The sequence below is a fragment of the Haemaphysalis longicornis genome, unplaced genomic scaffold, assembly GCF_048455015.1.
Source record: "Haemaphysalis longicornis isolate Haplotype H1 unplaced genomic scaffold, Haemaphysalis longicornis Haplotype H1 scaffold_1, whole genome shotgun sequence".
In the NCBI taxonomy this organism is placed as follows: Eukaryota; Metazoa; Arthropoda; class Arachnida; order Ixodida; family Ixodidae; genus Haemaphysalis; species Haemaphysalis longicornis.
In genome coordinates this window covers 240,810,843-240,831,693 of record NW_027526203.1, presented here as the reverse complement: position 1 = coordinate 240,831,693, position 20,851 = coordinate 240,810,843, and the positions used below count along the sequence as shown (strand labels likewise).

Genomic DNA, 20,851 nt, shown 5'->3' with positions numbered 1-20,851 from the left:
CACCAATCTGGCCAGGCCAACTTTGCAACACGCTTAAGCAGGAATTGGCACATTCGACGTAACTGCACCTCGTACCATGCAAGAATCGAGAAGGCAGTAGCCCGCTGCCTTTAAAAGAAAAGTTTTTACAGTGACCGAGACCATCGAGAATGGCGCCGCAGGGCCGCAGTCCGGTGAACCCCGAGGTCAGTGTGCATTGACTGAAGGATGCAAAAAGGTGACAATTCTTTCGCAAAGTGACCTGAGAAGAAGTTCCTGGGGGCCGCGGGACTGTCTCTCCTAGAGACAAAATAGGAGCTGATTGCATTCGTGTGATGCCAGTTTGCACACCTGGCAGTGAATATCAAGCAGCTACAAGCGAAGGCAAGAAAATTGCCCAGGAAAAAGACACTCTGTGGAATGACTTCAAGGCCACCAAAAGCTGGGTGTCCACGTTATATATGCACCACACTAGAGTTTCTCTAGGTAGGAAGAGAGCAACACAGTTCAGACACTGGTGCATCGTAACATGCCGTCGCCACTCACAGTGCAGGAGAAAAGCTCCGAGCAACTTTGCATAAGGTCAACTGGCAAGGAGAAGACGTGGGTCCTTATAATGTTTGCTGAACAGTAGCAAGCTTCCATCACATGCAGTCTTTGGGCAGAAGACGTTGCCGAAAAACGAGAAATTTTGAACAATGTGTTGTGCGATGCCAGGACAAAAGGTGAATGGCCGAACCACTCGATAAAGTATGCCTGGTGTTGGTGGCTCGGAGTACTGCAGGGGTTCCCATCACCACTTGTGTTGGATGCTTTTCAGTCACCCGGCTGACTTTGTGAAAAAGCTACTTCGCTAATATTGCACTGAACATGTCTTAACTCCTGAAGGTATAACATCCCAGTTGCAACCACTCAGCACTTGCATCAAAAAGCCTTTTAGCTCTTTCATTACGGTGCCATAGGCCATCGGACACGGAGTTCCGATGACTTCAAACCTCCTGCGAAAGCTCAAAACGGCACCTTGCAGGCAACTATCACCATCTGACGTATTCATTAACAACTCCTTTTTCAGTTTCAGTATCGTTTTTTTACATTTCGCGAATGGGGGCCGCGTTGCGAGTGAAATTTGAACCCAAGGAAGCTGCGAGTTTCACGCCACGCTTCGCAAAGGCTGGGACTTTGCTGGGACCGTCGCTGGGATTTCAGAAGCTGCTGCTGCCGATTTTTCTGACCCCAGCAGCAGTGATGACTCCCGCAACGAAGTGGGATCACGAGATTTTTAGTTCCGATGAAGCAGATATTTGAATACAACGAAGTGTCACAAGGAGATGCCGCCTTTTTGCCTCTGCATCCTGTACAACACCAGTCGAAAAGCAATAGAAGGAATTGAAAGATCTGCTTTGAAAAACAAACACACAAAGCAGAACGAACATCTTTTGCTCTACTTGCGTTGTTTACCTTTGCTTCCTGCCACCGCGTGACTGCCTCTCTGAGTGACACAGCCATCAAGGCCGCTAGATCTATTCCCCTTCAAAAATCCAGAACATGGTGTACAGGATTGATGTATATATTGAATGATAGCTAAGGAACATAGGAACAACTTGTATATTTCACATTTCCTAAAATAACTTTCTGGCTTACTACAATCACCTATTTCTATTGTGTTTATACTTTTTTTGTCTTTTTTTTTCTGTTTATATGACAATTCTGAATAAGTGTACCTGTCACAAAACCGCTGCTATGCATTTGAAAGGGCACACTATAAGCTACAATTTCATGTATAACAACGCTAAATGTGCCCAGTTTCTCCAGAGAAAAAAAAAAAAAGTTCCGGAAGCACCCAAAATTGGTCACTTTTCCGCCTTAAAAGGGGCCATGAAGACAAAATGCAAGTTTGGTTCATTCAAAAGATTGCCTCCTTAGATTCACGCTGACACCCCTTTTAATGCAAACTTCGCTTAAATAAGCTGTATAAATAAGCTGGAAAAAAGGAAATGGCCATGCGACCCACAAGACCATTTCCTGCAACAGAACCTATTATGTCATACCAGCCAGCTCTGCGATTGGCGGAGGCCGGAAAAAGCAAACGCAAATTAGGCAGAACTTATAAGCTTGCCGAACGAGCTACTTGCACTTAAATTTAGGGCACATTCTTTTTATATCAGTAGGAATGGTGGGACAAACAGTGGAAGTTGCCGCCGTGGCCTCCGCGATCGGCTACTGGCGGCGCGCCGTTGCTCCGGCCGTCCCAATCGCCCAGAGAGAGCGTATGTTGAAAAGGGGGAGTGGCCACGTTTTTCGCAGCACCGTGGCACACGTTGCCCAAGGTCGCTTTCCCTGGAGCGGGCGGGCGCAGAGGACAAAAACTCGGCCTTCGCAGCCTGTGTGCGACGTTTAATAAAAAAAAAAAGTAACCGCACACCAATGCAGGAGAAAGGTAGAAGTAGTTACTGGTGCCATTAGGGTAGTTACTGGTGCCTTTGAATTTTCACCGTAGACTATGCCCAGGGTGACGCTTAAGTGAATTCGTTGCAAAGCAGTAGTCCTTTTTGTAGTTTAGCATGGTTCCAAAACAACACGTTTTGCGGATTTATTTCTGAAATCTCGTACATGTTGTTTGGAACGCACGGAACGAGCAAGAACAAGATTATGGGAATTCACCCGACCGAAATCCGACCATTAGTAAACACAAAAATACCACCTATGTCGTTTCCTTCTTTCTCCTTAATTAAAGGTGTGGTCTTTGACAGATAAAGTAAATGACATGGCAACACTACTTGAAACGTTTGGTGCAACCTTTACGGCGATATATTTACAGAGATGTGGTATACTTCAGCATCAGAAGTGTCAGTAAAGCTTGATGTCAGGCTAGTTGGTGTAACATGGTTTTGAAAGTACGTTGCGCTTGCTGTGAACACAGAGACGGGCACAGGTAAAAACGTAGACTTTCACGAGAAAATATCGGTGCACTTAACAGATATTTCGATGATTTGAAATATCGATATGTTTCTTCATTGACCACATAGCGGAATCCAGATGCCGTACTCAGACGCTGACCTACGCCATCACGCCTGGGTTAAGTGCACCGATATTTTCCATGCTGTTCGGGAGCCTTGCGCCAACTGAAGCCACCGCTCGCCGCATGTGCCAGATGCTGCGGAAAGAAACTTGGAGACAAGTAAGGCTGTTCCAGGACCACATCAGAATCACCTGCCAGGGCATATTGGCACCCGGTCCAAGTAAGATGATGTGCACTTTCTTTCGAGATGTCGCCGAGAGGGCAGGGGAACAAAAGTTTCCCACCTTGTTCCGACTTCTTCCGCGAAAGGGAAAAGATCGCGCAAGGGAAACACAAGCTGTGCACAACCTGTCACGAGTACAGTTGCCAGAAAAGGTTCGCGACTTCTTGGCCAAAGGGCCGAAGTTTGCAGCTCATCCGCAACCAAAACCTCTCGACCTCCTCGCTATGGTGCACACCGTTGCCAACTGTGCTCCAGAAGGCGGGAAAGACGGTTACGTTACAAAGGGGGTTGATTGCGTAACTGGCTCCAAGAGATTTGCAAGGGTTTAGGCTCGACTTTTAAAGAAACTGTCGATTGCCTCCATGACAGTGGACTCGTGCTGCTGCAGTCCAACAAAACCGGAGAATTCGCCGTTCTTGAAGAATCGCAGTATCAAGAGAAGGCAGAAGCAGCCATCACCAAGAACTTCCAGCGAGAGGAGGGCGTTAAGGAAAAGCACCTGAAAAAGTTGCGAACGCTGCCGAAAAGTTGTGCAACGAGTTGCGTCTAGACCATCTGGCCAAAGCAATCAAGAGCAGCACGCAGGTCAGTCTTCGCCCTTTCTTCACGCTGAAGACTCACAAGGAGGGTAAACCTTTTAGGACAATAACTTGGCAGAGGAATGTTGCCACTTCCCTTCAGAGGCACTTAAAGAAGTTACCAATTGATGACCCCTTCTTGATAAGAAGCTCTGATGAAGTTGTGAACTACCTAAAGGACAGCCCAGGTATGAACTGGTTCTCAGTTGACGTGCAAGACCTATTCTACAGCGTACCCGAAGACAATGTTTTGTTAGCGGTGGAGCAAAGTATTGATGTTTATGGGAATGTGCGATTCCAAAACGAAGTGGGTCTTTCCTCCAGGAACTTCTTGTGTCTACTGAAATTGTATTTAGACTCGTACATTTGTCACCAAGGGTCTGTTTTCTCGCAAAAGGACGGGGTGCCAATTGGCTCTTGCATCGCGCCAGTGCTTTGTGACCTATACCTTGCGCGTGGCGACAGAGAGCTGCAGGATTCTTTTAAGGCATTCCAGGTGTATAAATGTTTTCGTTATGTTGACGATTTTCTAGTGTGCATACCATCCAGTAGCAACGTTCATGACGCTTCTATAGGTATTTAGGAGATGTTTATTTAAGGCTGCCCACTGTGGTCTCCAGTTTAGATATGAACTTCCTGTAAACACCTCCTTGCAATTTCTAGATCTTAGCCGCAAAAAATGTTCTGAACACACTTGCTGGTCCTATCGAACACGGTCAGAAAAGGGCTTACTCCCTTTCGACTCTTCCCATACAAAGTTAATCAAGCGTGGAATTGCGTTTTCGTGTCTTTCGAGAGGGGTCAAAAAATCCTGCCACCACCGTATCACGGAAAGCCTTAGCTTCCAAGTGAACCGGCTAAAGAAAAGTGGTTATCGTGACGCGGTGCTAGTTTCTGTTGCAGAAAAAGTCCTGAGAACTGTTCTCAGAGGAAAAGGTGTAGAAGTAGGAGGTGTGAAAGAACGCATTCGACCTGCCGTCTTGCAATACGTTCACGGCGTTTTCCACAGGTAAAAAAAAGTTGGGGGAAAGCATAAAGTACCAGTTGTTTTCACTGCACCTTTAAAGCTCGGTGGCCTTTGTAAGGCTTTGCAGTTAAGAAAAGAAAAGGGAGCATCTAAGGCAACATGCAAGGTTCGGCACGTGCGAAAATTTGTGAATTGCGCGCATGGTGTTGTATATGAGATACCTTTGTCTTGCGGTCGTTTCTACATCGGACAGTCAGGCCGATGTATCAACGATAGACTGCGTGAACATCGATATGCCTGCCAACAAGTCACCACAGTGGGAAATCTTGCAGCACACCGTGCGAGGTGCAAGTGTGAGGTCGCATTTGACAAAACCACCATTTTGTTCCGCGCTAAAGATAAAATGTCCCAGAAGATTTACGAAGCGTTTTCAATGATTTCAGGACATGAGGGTGAATGCGTGAGCACCCCTTCAATTGTGCTCACCCAGAGTGAGATTAAGTTTTTAGAATCATCGTTCCAACGACTGCACGTGGACCCGCTTCGACCACCGCTATCTTTTTAACTCTTTTTATCTGTATATTTCACCCGTCTGACTTTCCTTCCCCATCTATCTGGAATTTGTTGTTGCATTCTGTGTTTTCTATGTATATGTTTTTGTATTGTTCCGAATAAATCAGTTGTTAGTGCGCCGTCTTCTCGTGAAAGTCTACGTTTTTACCCGTGCCCGTCTCTGTGTTCACAGCAAGCGCAACGTACCGTAAAAATCAGAAGTGTATACTGTCCAAATGGCTATCAGTATTTCTTCCGCAATAGGCAGGGTAAACGTGCTGGTGCCGTTTATTGGCATGCATGCTTGCATATACAAACGCACAAAGAGACTTCCAGTCTACCATAAATGGACGTGGCCTAAGTAATGTCCTAAAAATCTCTACCGAGGTACGATTGCTAGTTCTCTACTTGGTGTGTTTATTACAAATATCCCGAACAATTTACTTACGGCCGATGTTATGCATACATATGTTAGTGATCACCTCAACTGCTCACCGAAAAAATAATACCCTTAATATGTCATGCCAACAAATTATGTGCAGAATATTACCCCAACAAATCTAGAAATTCAGAAACATTCTTTCGAAAAAATACACATGTAGAGTCGATAGTGGTGCGAAACGCATCGCAAAAAACGTGACCTTTTTACTCACGGCAAATAATTTGGTAGCAAGATTGCAGTAGGTACTTGAGAGCCCTAAGCATATTAAAATAAAACACAAAAAAATGATTGATTTGTACCCGTGGAATCTTACAGATTATTTGACTATCATAGTCGCCTGCCTATAAACAATACATGGTAGCTTATCGGTATTACGCTGTTTTTGCGCGCACGCACACACATGCGTACGCACACACCCGATCGTGGAGGCCACACCGCTCCACACCAAGTTTAGCTGAAAGACCTGTTCTTATTGTCGCGAAGACAAGGACGATGCAGTTGTCTTGAATGAGAAACACGTTTATTGGAGCGAACTTGTGCTCCCCTAACAACTCAAAAGAATACAGAGGCGGCGAAGCAGCGGTCAACAAAGTGACTTGCACAGGCGAGTGTCGTCGAATCGAATGCCCCGGCGTCTGCTCTGCAGGCTTTTTATCTTTCGGCGCGCGTGGTTCTGGAACCGTCGATTCGCACCGAGAACATTGTAGATGCAAGAAGATTATTCCGGGATGTTCACGTTAGATCGGAATGCTCTCCCTATCTGAACAGATAACACATGCGGCACAGAAAGAAAGAATGGAACACGCGCTTCCCTTGGCACGGAGATAACACAGACCGGCGCAGCCGGGCGGTAAAAGCAAAACACAAATAAACAAACCCAATGCATGGTTCGCGGCATTACCCCCCCCTCTAAGAGTGCATCGACCCGATGCTAACATAAGCGACAGTCCGAAAATGAAAATAAAAGTTCGTCATCGTTCGTAGAAAGGTTTTAAGCGAACCACGTGGACGACTTCGGGCCGCGTACGTCGTCGTGATGTGCCGGAGTCACCATCGGGGATCACTTCGTAGGTAAGTTGGCCAACACGTCGCAGAATCTGGTAGGGTCCGAAATACCGTCGCAGAAGTTTCTCGCTCAGTCCGCGTCGTCGGATGGGAGTCCAAACCCACACACGATCCCCTGGTTGGTACTCGGCGTCTCGGCGTCGGAGGTTGTAGCGGCCGGCATCCACCAGCTGCTGGTCCCTTATACGAACTCGAGCAAGCTGGCGGGCCTCCTCCGCACGTTGAAGGTATCCTTGGACGTCGGCGTTGAGGTCGTCGTCTTCTACATGCGGAAGCATGGCGTCGAGCATCGTAGTCGGTCGTCTTCCGTAGACAAGCTCGAACGGTGTCATCTGCGTAGTTTCCTGCGTCGCTGTATTGTACGCAAACGTGACATACGGGAGGACTTCGTCCCAAGTCTTATGTTCAACGTCGACGTACATGGACAGCATATCCGCAATTGTCTTGTTCAGACGTTCTGTTAGTCCGTTCGTTTGGGGGTGGTACGCCGTCGTTCTTCGGTGATCCGTGTTGCTGTAGCGTAATACTCCTTGCATCAGCTCCGCAGTAAATGCCGTTCCGCGGTCTGTGATTAGGACTTCCGGGGCTCCATGTCGCAGCACAACTTGGCTTATAAAAAACTTTGCCACTTCTTGTGCAGTCCCCCTCGGAAGAGCGGCGGTCTCTGCGTAGCGCGTCATGTAGTCTGTCGCTACGACAATCCACTTGTTCTGTGATCGTGACGTAGGGAACGGGCCTAAAAGGTCCATTCCAATCTGTTGAAATGGTCTCGATGGGACGGCGATCGGTTGTAGAAGTCCGGCGGGTCTTGTCGGCGGCGTTTTTCGTCGCTGGCAGTCACGGCAGCTCCGGACGTAGCGGGTGACGTCAGAGGTAAGGCCGGGCCAGTAGTACCTCGCCTTGATTTTTCCAATAGTGCGGGCGGTGCCGAGATGTCCGGAAGACGGGTCGTCGTGGCACGCTTCCAAAATTTCGTCACGAAGGTCCGCGGGGATGACGAGAAGGTAATTCGCTCTTGTTCCGGGGCTGAAATTCTTCTTCACGAGGACGGAGTTTCTCAGGCTGAATGCTGGTAAGCTGCGTTTGAAGGTCCTAGGAACGGCAACGTTGCATCCCTCGAGGTACTCGATTATGACGCGTAAGTCGGGGTCGGCACGCTGCTCGGCGGCTAGGTCGCTCTCCGTCACGATCCCGAAGAACGCGCTGTCTTCATCAGAGTCTTGTGGTGGTGGGTCGACGGGGGCGCGGGACAGGCAGTCGGCGTCGGAGTGTTTCCTGCCGGATTTATAAACGACTGTAACGTCGAACTCCTGCAGGCGCAAGCTCCACCGCCCAAGACGGCCAGAGGGGTCCTTCAAATTGGCGAGCCAACACAGCGCATGGTGGTCTGTTACAACCTTGAATGGCCTTCCATACACGTATGGGCGAAATTTTGAAATGGCCCATATAATAGCCAGGCACTCTTTTTCGGAGGCAGAGTAGTTTTTCTCCTCCTTCGACAGACCACGGCTGGCATAGGCGATTACGTTTTCGCACCCGCTTTGTTTTTGGACAAGGACGGCACCCAAGCCTATATCACTGGCGTCCGTGTGTATTTCCGTTTCGGCGTTGTCGTCGAAATGAGCGAGCACGGGCGGGCTTTGCAGGTGTTTTTGCAGCTCGCAGAATGCCTTTTCTTGGTCGTCTTCCCAGCTGAAAGCGGTGCTATCTTTCGTCAAGCGCGTGAGCGGCTCTGCAATGCGTGCGAAGTTTGCGACGAAGCGCCGGTAGTATGCGCACAGTCCAAGAAATCTGCGCACGCCCTTCTTATCTTTCGGCCTTGGGAAGTTCGCTATGGCTGAAGTTTTCGCCGGGTCAGGCAGGACTCCCGCGGCGTTGACGACATGGCCCAAAAACTTCAGTTCCTCGTACGCGAAGCGGCACTTTTCAGGCTTCAGCGTTAACCCCGACGTACGGATGGCCTCGAGTACTGACTGCAACCTTGCGAGGTGTTCGTCGAAAGTCCGGGAGAATACCACAACGTCGTCGAGGTATACGAGGCAGGTGTGCCACTTCAGGCCAGCTAGCACAGTGTCCATGACTCTTTGGAACGTTGCTGGTGCCGTGCATAGCCCAAACGGCATTACCTTGAACTCGTATAGGCCGTCCGGGGTTATGAATGCAGTCTTCTCTCGATCTCTCTCGTCCACTTCAATTTGCCAGTAGCCGGTCTTCAGGTCCATCGATGAGAAGTACCTCGCATGGCAGAGGTGGTCGAGGGCGTCGTCGATTCGTGGCAGAGGGTACACGTCCTTTTTGGTGATCTTGTTCAATCGCCGGTAGTCAACGCAGAACCTCAGTGTGCCGTCTTTTTTCTTCACGAGTACGACCGGCACAGCCCACGGACTTTTCGATGGCTGTATAATGTCGTCGTTGAGCATGTCGTCGACTTGAGTCCGGATGGCTTCGCGCTCGTGGGAAGAGACGCGGTACGGTGACTGTCGGGTAGGTCGGGCTCCATCCTCGGTTATTATCCGGTGCTTCGCCAGAGGTGTTTGACGTAACTTTGAGTTCGACGAAAAACACTCGCTGTAGCGACGCAGCAAAGCCAATATCTTGTTCCTTTCTTCTTGCGGTAGCGCCGGATTCACGTCGAAGGGGTGCGGAAGCTTGAAGGGATCGTCGGGTGCGCGTTCAAAGTCGGCGACTGCTATCACGTCACTTGCTAGTTGCGTTTCTTCGACGAACGCAATTGCAGCGCCCTTGTTTAAATGCTGGTACTCCTCGGTGAAATTGGTGACCAAAACGTGGGATTTGCGATGCTTAAACCGCGCAATGCCTCTTGCGACAGACACACCGCGGTCAAGAAGCAACCTTCGGTCACTCTCCACGATAGCGTCGACGTCGGGAGCAGCACCTTCACAGTAGACGGTGATCATCAAGCTTGCGCGGGGTGGCAGGGTGACGTGATCATCGGCGATCCTTACAGCTGCACGGTGTTCGGGGTTCGATTCCGGCGTCATGGAGTGGTCGGAGGAAAAAGTTATCGACTTCGTCTGGAGATCGATTATTGCGCCGTTGTCTGTCAAAAAGTCCATTCCGAGAATTACGTCGCGGGAGCAGTTGGGCAAAACGACGAACACTGCAGGGTACGTCGTGCCATCTATGGTGACGCGCGATGTGCACGTTCCACTTGGCGTCACGATGTGGCCTCCTGCTGTGCGTATGTGCGGACCGTCCCATCTGGTCATAACTTTCTTCAGCTTATACGCAAATGGTCCGCTCATTACGGAGTAGTCGGCTCCCGTGTCTACGAGGGCGACTACATCAAAACCGTCGAGGGACACCTTGACGTCGGATGCCGCCTTCCTCGAGTTCCGGGTGCGTCGGGGCGTCGCATCTCGGCTTGTGCGTGTTGACGGTCGGGCACTGTGCGTCGTCGTTGTCCATGTCTTCTCAGCGGACGTCTCGGTCAGGTCGGGTAAGCGTCGCGGCGTATAGCTGTCGTCGTGTTCAGGAGTCTCGTTAGGGCTAGGTCGGGTCGTCGGGATGAGGGCATGTCGTGAATGATGGTCTTCAGCGAGTCGCTGCGTCGTTGGAGGGTTTTCATTTTTCCGCCGTTGTGCAACTTTACCTCCCGAAGTTGCTGCTTTTAGTTTCCCCCGCGTGGGCTGGGGGACCTTCCACGTGAGAAGTCAGCAGTGCTGCGGCGGTTCGGTGACTCAGACGGGTAGGGCGACGGTGAACGGTTGAAGCGGACTGGTCCTCGGTTGGTGTTGGAGAGGTATTCTTCGATCTCAGCAGGGCGCTGGCCGTATCGGGGGCGTGGGGCGTCGACGGAGAACCCTCGCAAACCGAGCCTCTTGTAGGGACAGCGACGGTAGATGTGGTCGGCCTCTCCGCAGTGGTAGCACAGCGGGCGATTATCGGGCGTTCGCCACACGTCGGTCTTCCTTGGCGTCTGGTATTGGTCTACAGGGCGTCGGGCGGGCGGCGTTGGACGGCGGTATGGCTCGGCCTCTTGACGACGGGTTGGAACAGGGCGGGGTTGACGAACAGCCGAGGAGTAGGTCATGGCTTGTGGTTCGCGGGGTGCTTCCGACGGCGTAGAAGTTCCCAGTGCGTTTTGGACTTCTTCTCGGATTACGTCGGTCAGGGAAGCCACTTGAGGTTGCGGCGTCGTTGGAAAAAGCTTCCGAAGCTCCTCCCTGACCACTGCTCGGATGGTCTCTCGCAATGTATCGGAGCTTCCATTTGCAGCACCGATGGTCTCCGAGAACAGCGCGTTGACAGGGCGGTCGTACTGCCTCGTTCGAATTTCTAGCGTCTTCTCCATCGCGGCCGCCTCAGACGCGAATTCGGCCACTGTCTTCGGAGGGTTACGGACTAGACAAGCAAAAAGCTCTTGCTTCACTCCTCGCATTAGAAACCTGAGCTTCTTTTCCTCGGTCATTTCAGGGTCCGCACGACGAAAAAGTCGCTTCATCTCCTCAACGAAAATCACGACTCCTTCGTTGGGGTGCTGCGTTCGAGTTTCAAGCAAAAGCGCAGCTCGCTCTTTTCTCACCACGGTAGTGAAGGTCTTAAGGAACTCCCTCTTGAATTGAGTCCAGTCGGTCAAAGAGCTCTCATGGTTCTCGAACCAAGTTCGAGCAGCATCTTCTAAGTAAAAGAAGACATGCCGGAAAGTTTCTTCGTCGTCCCACCTGTTGAAGATGCGGACGCGCTCCAACTTCTCCAACCATTCTTCGGGGTCTTCAGCGGGGGCTCCCCGGAACGATGGCGGTTCTCGGGGCTGCTGCAGGATGATTGGCGACGTTGTTTCTTGCACCATGGTGTTGGTTGCAGCGTTCCTTCTCTTGGGCCCTTCTGGCAGAAGACCGAACTCGGGTAGCAATCCTTGCAGTCGGGGGCTTTCTCTGGTTGGACTGGCTTGGCGGCTTCGAGATGTCGTAGAGGGCATAAAGGCTTAGTACCCAGCACCTCCACCAGATGTCGCGAAGACAAGGACGATGCAGTTGTCTTGAATGAGAAACACGTTTATTGGAGCGAACTTGTGCTCCCCTAACAACTCAAAAGAATACAGAGGCGGCGAAGCAGCGGTCAACAAAGTGACTTGCACAGGCGAGTGTCGTCGAATCGAATGCCCCGGCGTCTGCTCTGCAGGCTTTTTATCTTTCGGCGCGCGTGGTTCTGGAACCGTCGATTCGCACCGAGAACATTGTAGATGCAAGAAGATTATTCCGGGATGTTCACGTTAGATCGGAATGCTCTCCCTATCTGAACAGATAACACATGCGGCACAGAAAGAAAGAATGGAACACGCGCTTCCCTTGGCACGGAGATAACACAGACCGGCGCAGCCGGGCGGTAAAAGCAAAACACAAATAAACAAACCCAATGCATGGTTCGCGGCATTATGATGTCATTGCAAACATCAAACGTCATTCAAATCCACATTTTGGAGCGAGAATCAAAATTTTAGCTTAAATTGATTAATTTCGCAGTGAATAAAACATCGTTCGCTTCCGGACAAGTGCTGGGGGCACTATAGAACACGAAATATTTCAAATAAAACGAACTTGTATTCATGGCCGCTTTAACAAAAGAGTTAAGACTAGAACAAGTGCTGCTACTTGGAGTGAATGAGTTTTTTCGTGGGTTTTTGCACAACGCAGCACTTACAGCTTTCAACTTTAAAATTTCTAATTTAAAAAGAAACGAGGGGGAGAAGGTAGCGAGAACAGTGACAGGCTCCGACTGCGCCTTGTACAGTGGGCAAATTGCGTGCACTCACCTGCCCTGAGGGACGACAAAGATAGAGAACTTTTTGGTCGCATTGGTAACCCTTGGCCGGTCGCACACGTAGAGCTGGTAGCGCACCGTGTTGCTTCCAGGAGCACACAGGTCGAGCATGACATCGTCCTCAGGCTGAAGGCCCCTGTACAGAGCAAGGCCACAACAACGAGGTTATATAAGGTGGTCTGGACTACATCGATCACAGAACATCAAAATGGTGAACGCAAGCTCAGGCATCTTTGCTGATTGGGCCGGGTTGTGCCAAGTCACAATTTCTACACTGCCACAGGCAAGTGGCGATCGGCACAAGAAAAACACGTCCACCTTTCAGAACAGTCAGCACAATGTCCAGTCACCAATAGACAGCAACCTTCATACAATCTCGCTTTGTTTGAAAGATTGCCCCTCTGAAATGACACACGTGCCCATTTTTTATGCAAACTTCAATGAAATGAAGCTGTATAACAAGGAAAACAGAGAAAACGGTGGCAACTCACTAGCTACTTCCTCGCACTTGATTTGTGACGATATAAGGTTAATAACTTGCGCAGTTGGCTGGTGCCGACTAAAGCAACGCAAACTAAAATAGCTTTGCGGGCTTGCCGTCCGAACTCATTGTGGTTAAAATTCAAAATGGCACAATTTAGCCGAGATGAGGCCATTAAAAACAGTTACAGTGCAATAGTGGACATGAATTCAACAAGAGTCAGAGGCAAATGCAACGAGGACACTTTGCTGTCTCTGGGTGACTCTAGTAGCAGTTTGACACAGTAACATAGAGGTCATGCCCCGTGTTTTCCCAGAGCAGCATTGAGTGTTTTGGTGAGCACAAGTTCCCAATTCCAGCCAGTTTCATGGCCTCAAACAAGAACAAAGCGCATAGTTATGCTATTAAGGAGTGCAGCATTATTACACTGTGAAAAGTCCACACCAGGCATCACTAGGATTGATAGCCCCTACCTACTTCCTGTTCCCGCACGACGATAATGACCCAGTGTCCTGAACTGGCTGGTTTCTGGCTGCTCCCCCAGAACATAGAACCCTTGGCATGTGATCTTACGGTGATAGATGAAGCAGGTGATTTTAAATCCCCACCTGTAAACAGTAATACCTCAGTGAAGTGCTGCTGAGCACAAGGATGCGGGTTTGATTCCCAGCAGCGGCAGCCACTTTTCTGATGGAGGTTAACAGTAATAATGCCCGTGTGTTCGAGATTCCGGCGCACATTAAAGATCCCCAGGTGGCCAAAATTAATCCGGAGCCCTCCACTACAACGCACCTCATCACCTGAGTAGCGTAGGCGCGTTAAACCCCATAATCAGATCAGAATACCTCAGTGAAGGCACCACTGTTTCACGTTGAACAAACTTGTGCAGCATGAGCTTCCCCCATCTTCCGAACAAAGTGAAGCTGTGTGCTGTCCTCATGGTCTCTTCAAATGTAACAAATTTCATTGAGGTCTGCTGAATTGTTAAAAAGAACTTTGGATTTTGCAAAAGTTAAACTCAAATCCACTCAACATAGTGACGCTATACCTTGGGAACATTCCAAGGAAACAAAACGCAAGTTTGGTTCGCTGAAAAGACTGCTCCCTCCCCCAAAACAACCATGCACCAATTTTAACGCGAACTTCAAAAATTAATCTAGACGATATGGAAAACAGATGACGCAGTGGAAATCCACCAGCCACTTTCTTGCCCTGTCCCTACGACATCACTTGCACTCGTTCGGGCCATTGGCAATTGCCAGTGATAGCCACTGCCAAGAAAGGCAATGGTGCAATTGTAGTGATGCCTGTAGTTGTTTGATCGCACCATTTGAACGCTAACACGGAGTTAACCCACCCACAGCAGTGCTCTTGAAATTTCCCTTATGATGTCGCTGCTGACATGTAGCGCAAAACTTTATTCTCATCTGTTTTCCAGCTCTTTCAAAACAAAACAAAAATACATTTTTTTCTTTTCTTTTTTTCATTGTTGCCTTAAAGTTTGCCACTGTGACTGGGGAGTCTGGCTTCTGCCTGCACTTCAATGTATTCTTTGCCACTTGGGGCAGTTGGTGCCAAGCTGGACCAACTTGCCAGCACCTCGACTATCCCACAGAAATGAGCGCACCACCTGCTACTAAAGTGCAGAGGTGCCCCTCGCAAGCTGTGACTAGGGGCAACTTTCGGAGCAGCAAAAGGTCAATTTTGCAGCAGTTTGGACGACCGAAATGCAGATTTCGGAGCTATCGAAACAACAAAATACCTACTGCTAGAGATGCACAAGGTCATCCGAACACAATACAAACAAGAGAAGACTAACTTCAAGCCATCCTTTTTAATTTAAGGAGACAACCAACCTGTTTGCCCAACATGCCGCAACTCGTTTATTTCAAATTGAATGAGACGCTGCCTTCCAAGTTTCTCGCTGATAGCTGCTAGGTAGCTATGGCACTAATTTTTTTAGTGTCCTGTTACTTTTCCTGTCATTCCTCAACCATGCACATTTCGCACCCCACTTCCCACCTGCACCATTTTTCAATGGGAACAGGGCAGCCTAACCTTCTCTGTTCACTTGTGTTGAATGCTCAGAAATTTTTGAATACAGCAATCTTGATTGAACAGCATATAAAATAATGAATGGTATGATGGAAGATTTGAAGATAAGAAAAAAAAAAGAGTTTATAATTGTAAACTACTGACTCATCACATGCCACTTTTGGCACACCCAGGTACAAAATTGCAGTTTTTTTATCAGGATGGCACAGGAAATCTTGTTTTGTGCAACTTGACACAACAGTGGCTGCGCTGAGTTGAGGCTGCAGTAAAAGCGGTATGAGTACCCAGTGCCAGCTGTAGATCAGTGCTTTCCAAATGAGGAACTTTCACTGAACAGTTAGTATTCTCACACTAATGCCGTTACTTTCCAGCAAAGCCCTGTCAGCAATGTAAAGTTGGGCTTGCTTGCCACAGATGAAGGATGTATGAAAAATTGCCTAAAAGTACGCAACCCCCCTCACTCTTAAGGCTTGTTCCTTTCGCATGCCAAAGAGGGGTCCAAACACATTCATGGTGAAGAAGTACTGCTGTACCAAAAATAAAAAAAAAGGAGTGACAGCTACTAAGTATTCAGCACCTTTCATGTGCTCGTATCATTGTACAAGAAGCTCTGTTACTATGGTCTCCCTTGAAACAGCCACACTGATTTGCACGATGTGAGCAAAACTTTCTGAAATGTCTACATTGTACGGCATGAAGCCGCGGCTAAACATCAGGTTTTTCCGCTCAATTTAATCCAATCGCCATACAATTTAATCCAAGCGCCATCTAATTTAATCCAAACGCCATCAAATTTAATCCAGGTGCCAGCGAATTTAATCCAATTGCCAACCAATTTAATCGAAGTGCCAACCAATTTAATCCAGCTGTCGGAAAGTTGTTCACGGCTGTTTTGTGCGGAATTAGGCGCAGCTTTCCGGGCTTTGATGCGCGCGGTGTGATGAAAACGTGGTGTTCCTTGATGCCTTATGAGCAAAATATCATATGCGCGCAGCTTAACGGACATTTACTAATACCCGCACAGACCAGGCGAGCGGTCTTGTTTGATCCGTTGGCGGCGCGTGGTGATCATGTGCAAAATCGTCAGAAGTATCGTCTGCTCGGGTATTGTTACCCCAGCAGATTTGCCAGCGTATTTTTACGCGAGCAGACGACACTTCTGTCACCAGCAGGCGATATTTCTCACGATCTCGCAGACGATATTATGATTCGGATATAATGCTTAACACTGCAGAAAAGCATTCAATAATTGAAAATCAGAATGCAAAGGGCATTTAAGTAATGTGTCTTTATCAACTGAGCTTCTGAAGGCATTGTTACGCGAAGATCAGACGATATTTCTCACGTGTTATCGACGGCACTCTCGCAGACGATCAGCTGACAGCAACGGTCTGCGCGTGTTATTGAATGTATATTAAGCTGTTCACACAAGATATTTTTCATATAATTGATCAAGGAACACCACGTTTTCCCCACACCACGTGCATCAAAGCCCGCAAAGCTGCGCCTAATTCCGCACATAGCACCCGTGAACAATTCCGACCGATGGATTAAATTGGTTGGCACTCGGATTAAATTGGTTGGCACTTGAATTAAATTCGCTGGCAACTGGATTAAATTCGATGGCACTTGGCTTAAACCACAGAGCAAGAATTATTCAGGAGGCGCAACAGGGCTTGCTCCGGCGCCGCGATAAAGTCACTGCGCTAGGCACGGCACCGACGCGCCCTCTGTCGCGAGGCGCCAAAGGGAAAATCCGCGCAGCGCGCTTTCCGAAGAGCTTCGCCGGTTCAAGGTCAGTCGGCGCATAGGCGGCTGCCGCAATGGGCAGACGCCCGCCAGAGGCGAGAGCGGCGAGAGTGAACATCTCGTGGCGAGGAGGCGGTGTCGGCAGTCGTCGTCTGCTCCGGGATTCCTTCTAGTACTTCGTTTCGAGCGCGGTACGGCATGTAAATATGGCAGTATTTGTTAATAACTGCTGCTAAAATGTCCAGCACTTGTAATTATTTATTTTACAGAAAGAAATCTGGCAATCTTTACAATATATTCTGTGACACTACAATTTTTGTTCGTCGCGTCCATAGAAGAGCGTGCAAAATATGGCAACGCGGTTGACGCGCCATCTGTTGCGCTGCTCCGCAAGCTGCATTTGCTCCTCACCGCACAGTGACATTAACGCACCGCCCGCCCGCGCTGTCCCAGCGCAGCAGTTTCTCCTCCTGAAATACTTCTTTCTCCGTGGCTTAAACAGAATGGAGATTGGATTAAATTGAGCGGGAAAACCTGTAGACTACTTGAATCCCTGATTCAATCACTCTTGTTGCAATGATCACCAGGCCTATGTGACACTAATGATAAATTTCCGAAAGCCATTAAATGAACAACAGCCTCATGCAGCTGTAGTGGATGACTTCTCTGGGAACGAGATGAAAAATACCAAACTGCAAAATTCCATTCAGTACAACTTTCACTATTTGAAAGATCTGTTTTGCACATCTTCAAAGCAACACTGCAAATGAATGGTTTAAAACAGCCCTCAGCATTTATAAAACCTACAGTAGACAAACCAGACCGCTGAGCCTCCCAGCGGGCGACATTTGCTTATGTCAATACTGGGAGTTATTTGACACGATGTCAGAGAATAGCTGCAAAGAAATAATGAGACAGCTGGGTTAGACTTGTGTCTCCAGCACAGTAAGCTCCATCCATAGCAATATGCAACCGAAGTCACCCAAAGGATCATTTGACTGATTGTGGGGGTGTAACACGCCGAAGCTACACCTGGGCTATGAGGTGCGCCGTAGTGGGGGGCTCCGGATTAATTTTGACCACCTAGGGATCTTTTACGTGCGCCGAAATCTCAACACACGGGCGTTTTCGCTTCTCGCCTCCATCAGAAAAGCCGCCGCGGCGGCCGGGAATCGAACCCGCGACCTCGTGATCAGCAGCGCAACGCCTTAGCCACTGAGCTAACACGACGGGTCACTCAGAAGATTAATGTTTTAACATTTTTCTTTATTACGGACAGCAAAAAGGAGACGACAACTCTGGCTAAGCCATGAGATCTATGATTTCGCCGCAACAACACACTGCGTGCGTGAGAACTATTCTCACCTCGTGGACATGTGGTGCCTCAGGAGCGCGTACTGCTGCAGGGAAAGGATCTCATTGCAGACAGCAGAAACCGGAACAGGGCTGGGCTTGCCCGGGCCGTCCAAGCAGATCTCCGTGACCTGCACAGTTGCGTGATGCACAAAAGGGGACGCGTCTCAATGGAATGAAGCAAAGCTGCATACGAAGCTGAGAGATTGCCTTACCCAGTCTTTTTATTAGTTTGGCCAAAATCCCATCATTACAGGGCACTGCGCCCAACTCTAACCAAGCCTTCAAATGGGGAAAAAAAAAAAAAAAATTAGAATTGTGTGGTAATGGAGTAAATGGTAGCCAGTCATATCGATTCAGGGATAAAGACCTTTTTTGCACCTCGATTAGGCAATTAGCTAACATTAAACAATAAATAGATGCCAGTTAAAAATTTCTTCAATTACGAAGTCACAAAGGCAAGAGAAACACAGAATGCAACAGTTTCCCCAAAAATCTCTTTAGTGTCAATGCTTCATCATGCTTTAGTTACGGCCCTCCAATGCTTTTCAGCAGTTTTTTTTATTTTTAGTACACACTGCAGCCCTGTGAGGACTAAGCAGGACATATTTCCAGCAGAGCGTACACTCCTCGTGCTGTGCCTTGCCCGTCCCGGAAAGAATGGTCCCTATCAGCGCAGAAGTAAATGAGTTAGTCGATTGAAAAAGTTTAAAACACATGCAACAGGGCACTGGCTAAGTCACAACTCCTGCAACTGGCCAGGCTTGTAATATATCAAACTAAGGGTTTTCACAGAAGATGAGTCCAGCCCGCATTCCCAATGCCACATTTTCTTTCTTTTAAATAACCTCCCTGTTGGCTCTGGGTGTACTTGTTGAATGCACAGTGGCCTTCAACATAGCAAAACAGACAACTGGTAGATGCAGCTCAACGCACAATGAGTTTGACGTTGGCTGGTACATTAGACTCACCGTTAGGTAACTGTACATTAAAGGGAATTTATCAAGCTTCTGCTTTTGTTTGCATTGCGTACGCTGGCTTTAATAAACACACTTTTAACCGTTCTGGTCGGTAAAGCGATATTTTATAAAGCCTGAATGAAAGAAGAAAAACTTCCACACGTGGTCTGTGGCAGTTGCACGAACTAAAGCAGTGACATCTATAACAGGTGTACTGTAATTGGACAATGTCCAAAAGTTGAATTCAAACCAGTTTCGGTTTTGGTTCTGTGAAGCAATATGCTCGGTATCCGACGTTATCGTTGGCTGGGCATTCTCTATAGCTCAGTAATGGGCATACCACACTTCTGCCATGCTGGTGGCTGTAAAATGCACCAGATAAGCCTGCCAGCACGGCTTGGCATTGTAATGATCACTAGCCATACGCAGTGGATGAACGCCCTCCGCGTCACCGGAGACGCTCAAATGTGACAAGCCTCCCCCCCCCCCCCCCCCCTTTGGAGCTTGCCTGGCTCGTGCCTGTGTCGTAAGAAATGTGTTCGCACCAGGACAAGGGTCGGCTGATTGGGGACTGCCCGCAAGTGCTCACGGCAACACCACACCAATGATAACTCGGAGGAAACGCGTCAGTGTCAGTCTGCACGCATTCTTCACACTAGCTCGTGGGGCAATGAACGTTACAACGCAAAAGTGGTGAATTCAGTATACAAAACACTGCCCGAAAACAAAAAAATAAACTTAAAAATATATATATATATATATATGAGCAAGCGGAGGTTCGAACTTGCGAACTGCAAAACAAACAACTGATTCACGCCACTCGGCCATGAACCAGCGCTGTCACTGGTGGAAATTTAAGGTCTATATTTATAGCCTGTTTGCATTTTTATTTATTTTTGGTATTTGAAGCAGCTTAGATTACTATTTCTTGAATAATGCTCATGCAGTAAACGTCCCCCAGAGTCCCGCAAATATCTCATCTCTAGCGATTGCATTCGCTATCAAAAAAGCGATCGCGAACATGTGGTCGTGCTGCTGGCCACTGTGCTAGTTCACCCAGCGCAAAAAGTGCTTGCCGCACCTTGGTTTTACGCAGTAAATACAAGTTTCGGTAGATTTTAATTCTTTAGCACATATATTCACCTCGCTGACTTTTCTCCTGCATTTAATTGGCCTTAGATTTTTCTCCTAGCATACCAGTCAGCAAAGCGTCTCATGCGCACTTGTCTGGAACTACTTGGACTGGTTGGTAGCTTCATAGTCTACAAACTGACAAACTAAAGGCACATTTTTCCACGCCCAAATGTGCCGTGGCTTAGTTTCAACTGAGCAAACAAAATGCGACGACACATTGGCGGCCAGCCGAATAAAAGCTGGGTCGACTGATTCTGCCGGAGGGTCAGCGAGCCGCGCAGCAGCGCAGCCATTTTGACGTGATACGAAACGTAATAGGAAATCGGCAAGGAGGATGGAGAGAGGAGGACAGCCCTTTCGAATTGATTTTTCCACTGAATAAAGTCGCGTAAACGCAGTGAGAGTGGTCGAAATATGGCCGACAGAGTTCAGACTACAATTTGCGCTAGTAATCCCGCAATGTTTACAAATCTATCACTTCAGTGTACCTTTAAGACCACATAGCATTGAC

At 48.5% G+C, this 20,851-nt stretch overlaps 1 protein-coding gene across 1 annotated transcript in view; it reads right to left on the bottom strand.

Moving 5' to 3' along the window:
• The window catches only part of LOC144143204 (eEF1A lysine and N-terminal methyltransferase-like), a 71,620-nt gene that overhangs the window by 38,649 nt on the left and 12,120 nt on the right, over nucleotides 1–20,851 (bottom strand). Inside the window, exons 5-6 of the mRNA XM_077674998.1 lie at nucleotides 18,260–18,378; nucleotides 12,602–12,745 (exon numbers count right to left, since the gene is read on the bottom strand). Of these exons, the coding sequence (XP_077531124.1) occupies nucleotides 12,602–12,745; nucleotides 18,260–18,378 (263 nt within the window). The remainder of the gene's footprint in view (nucleotides 1–12,601; nucleotides 12,746–18,259; nucleotides 18,379–20,851) is intronic.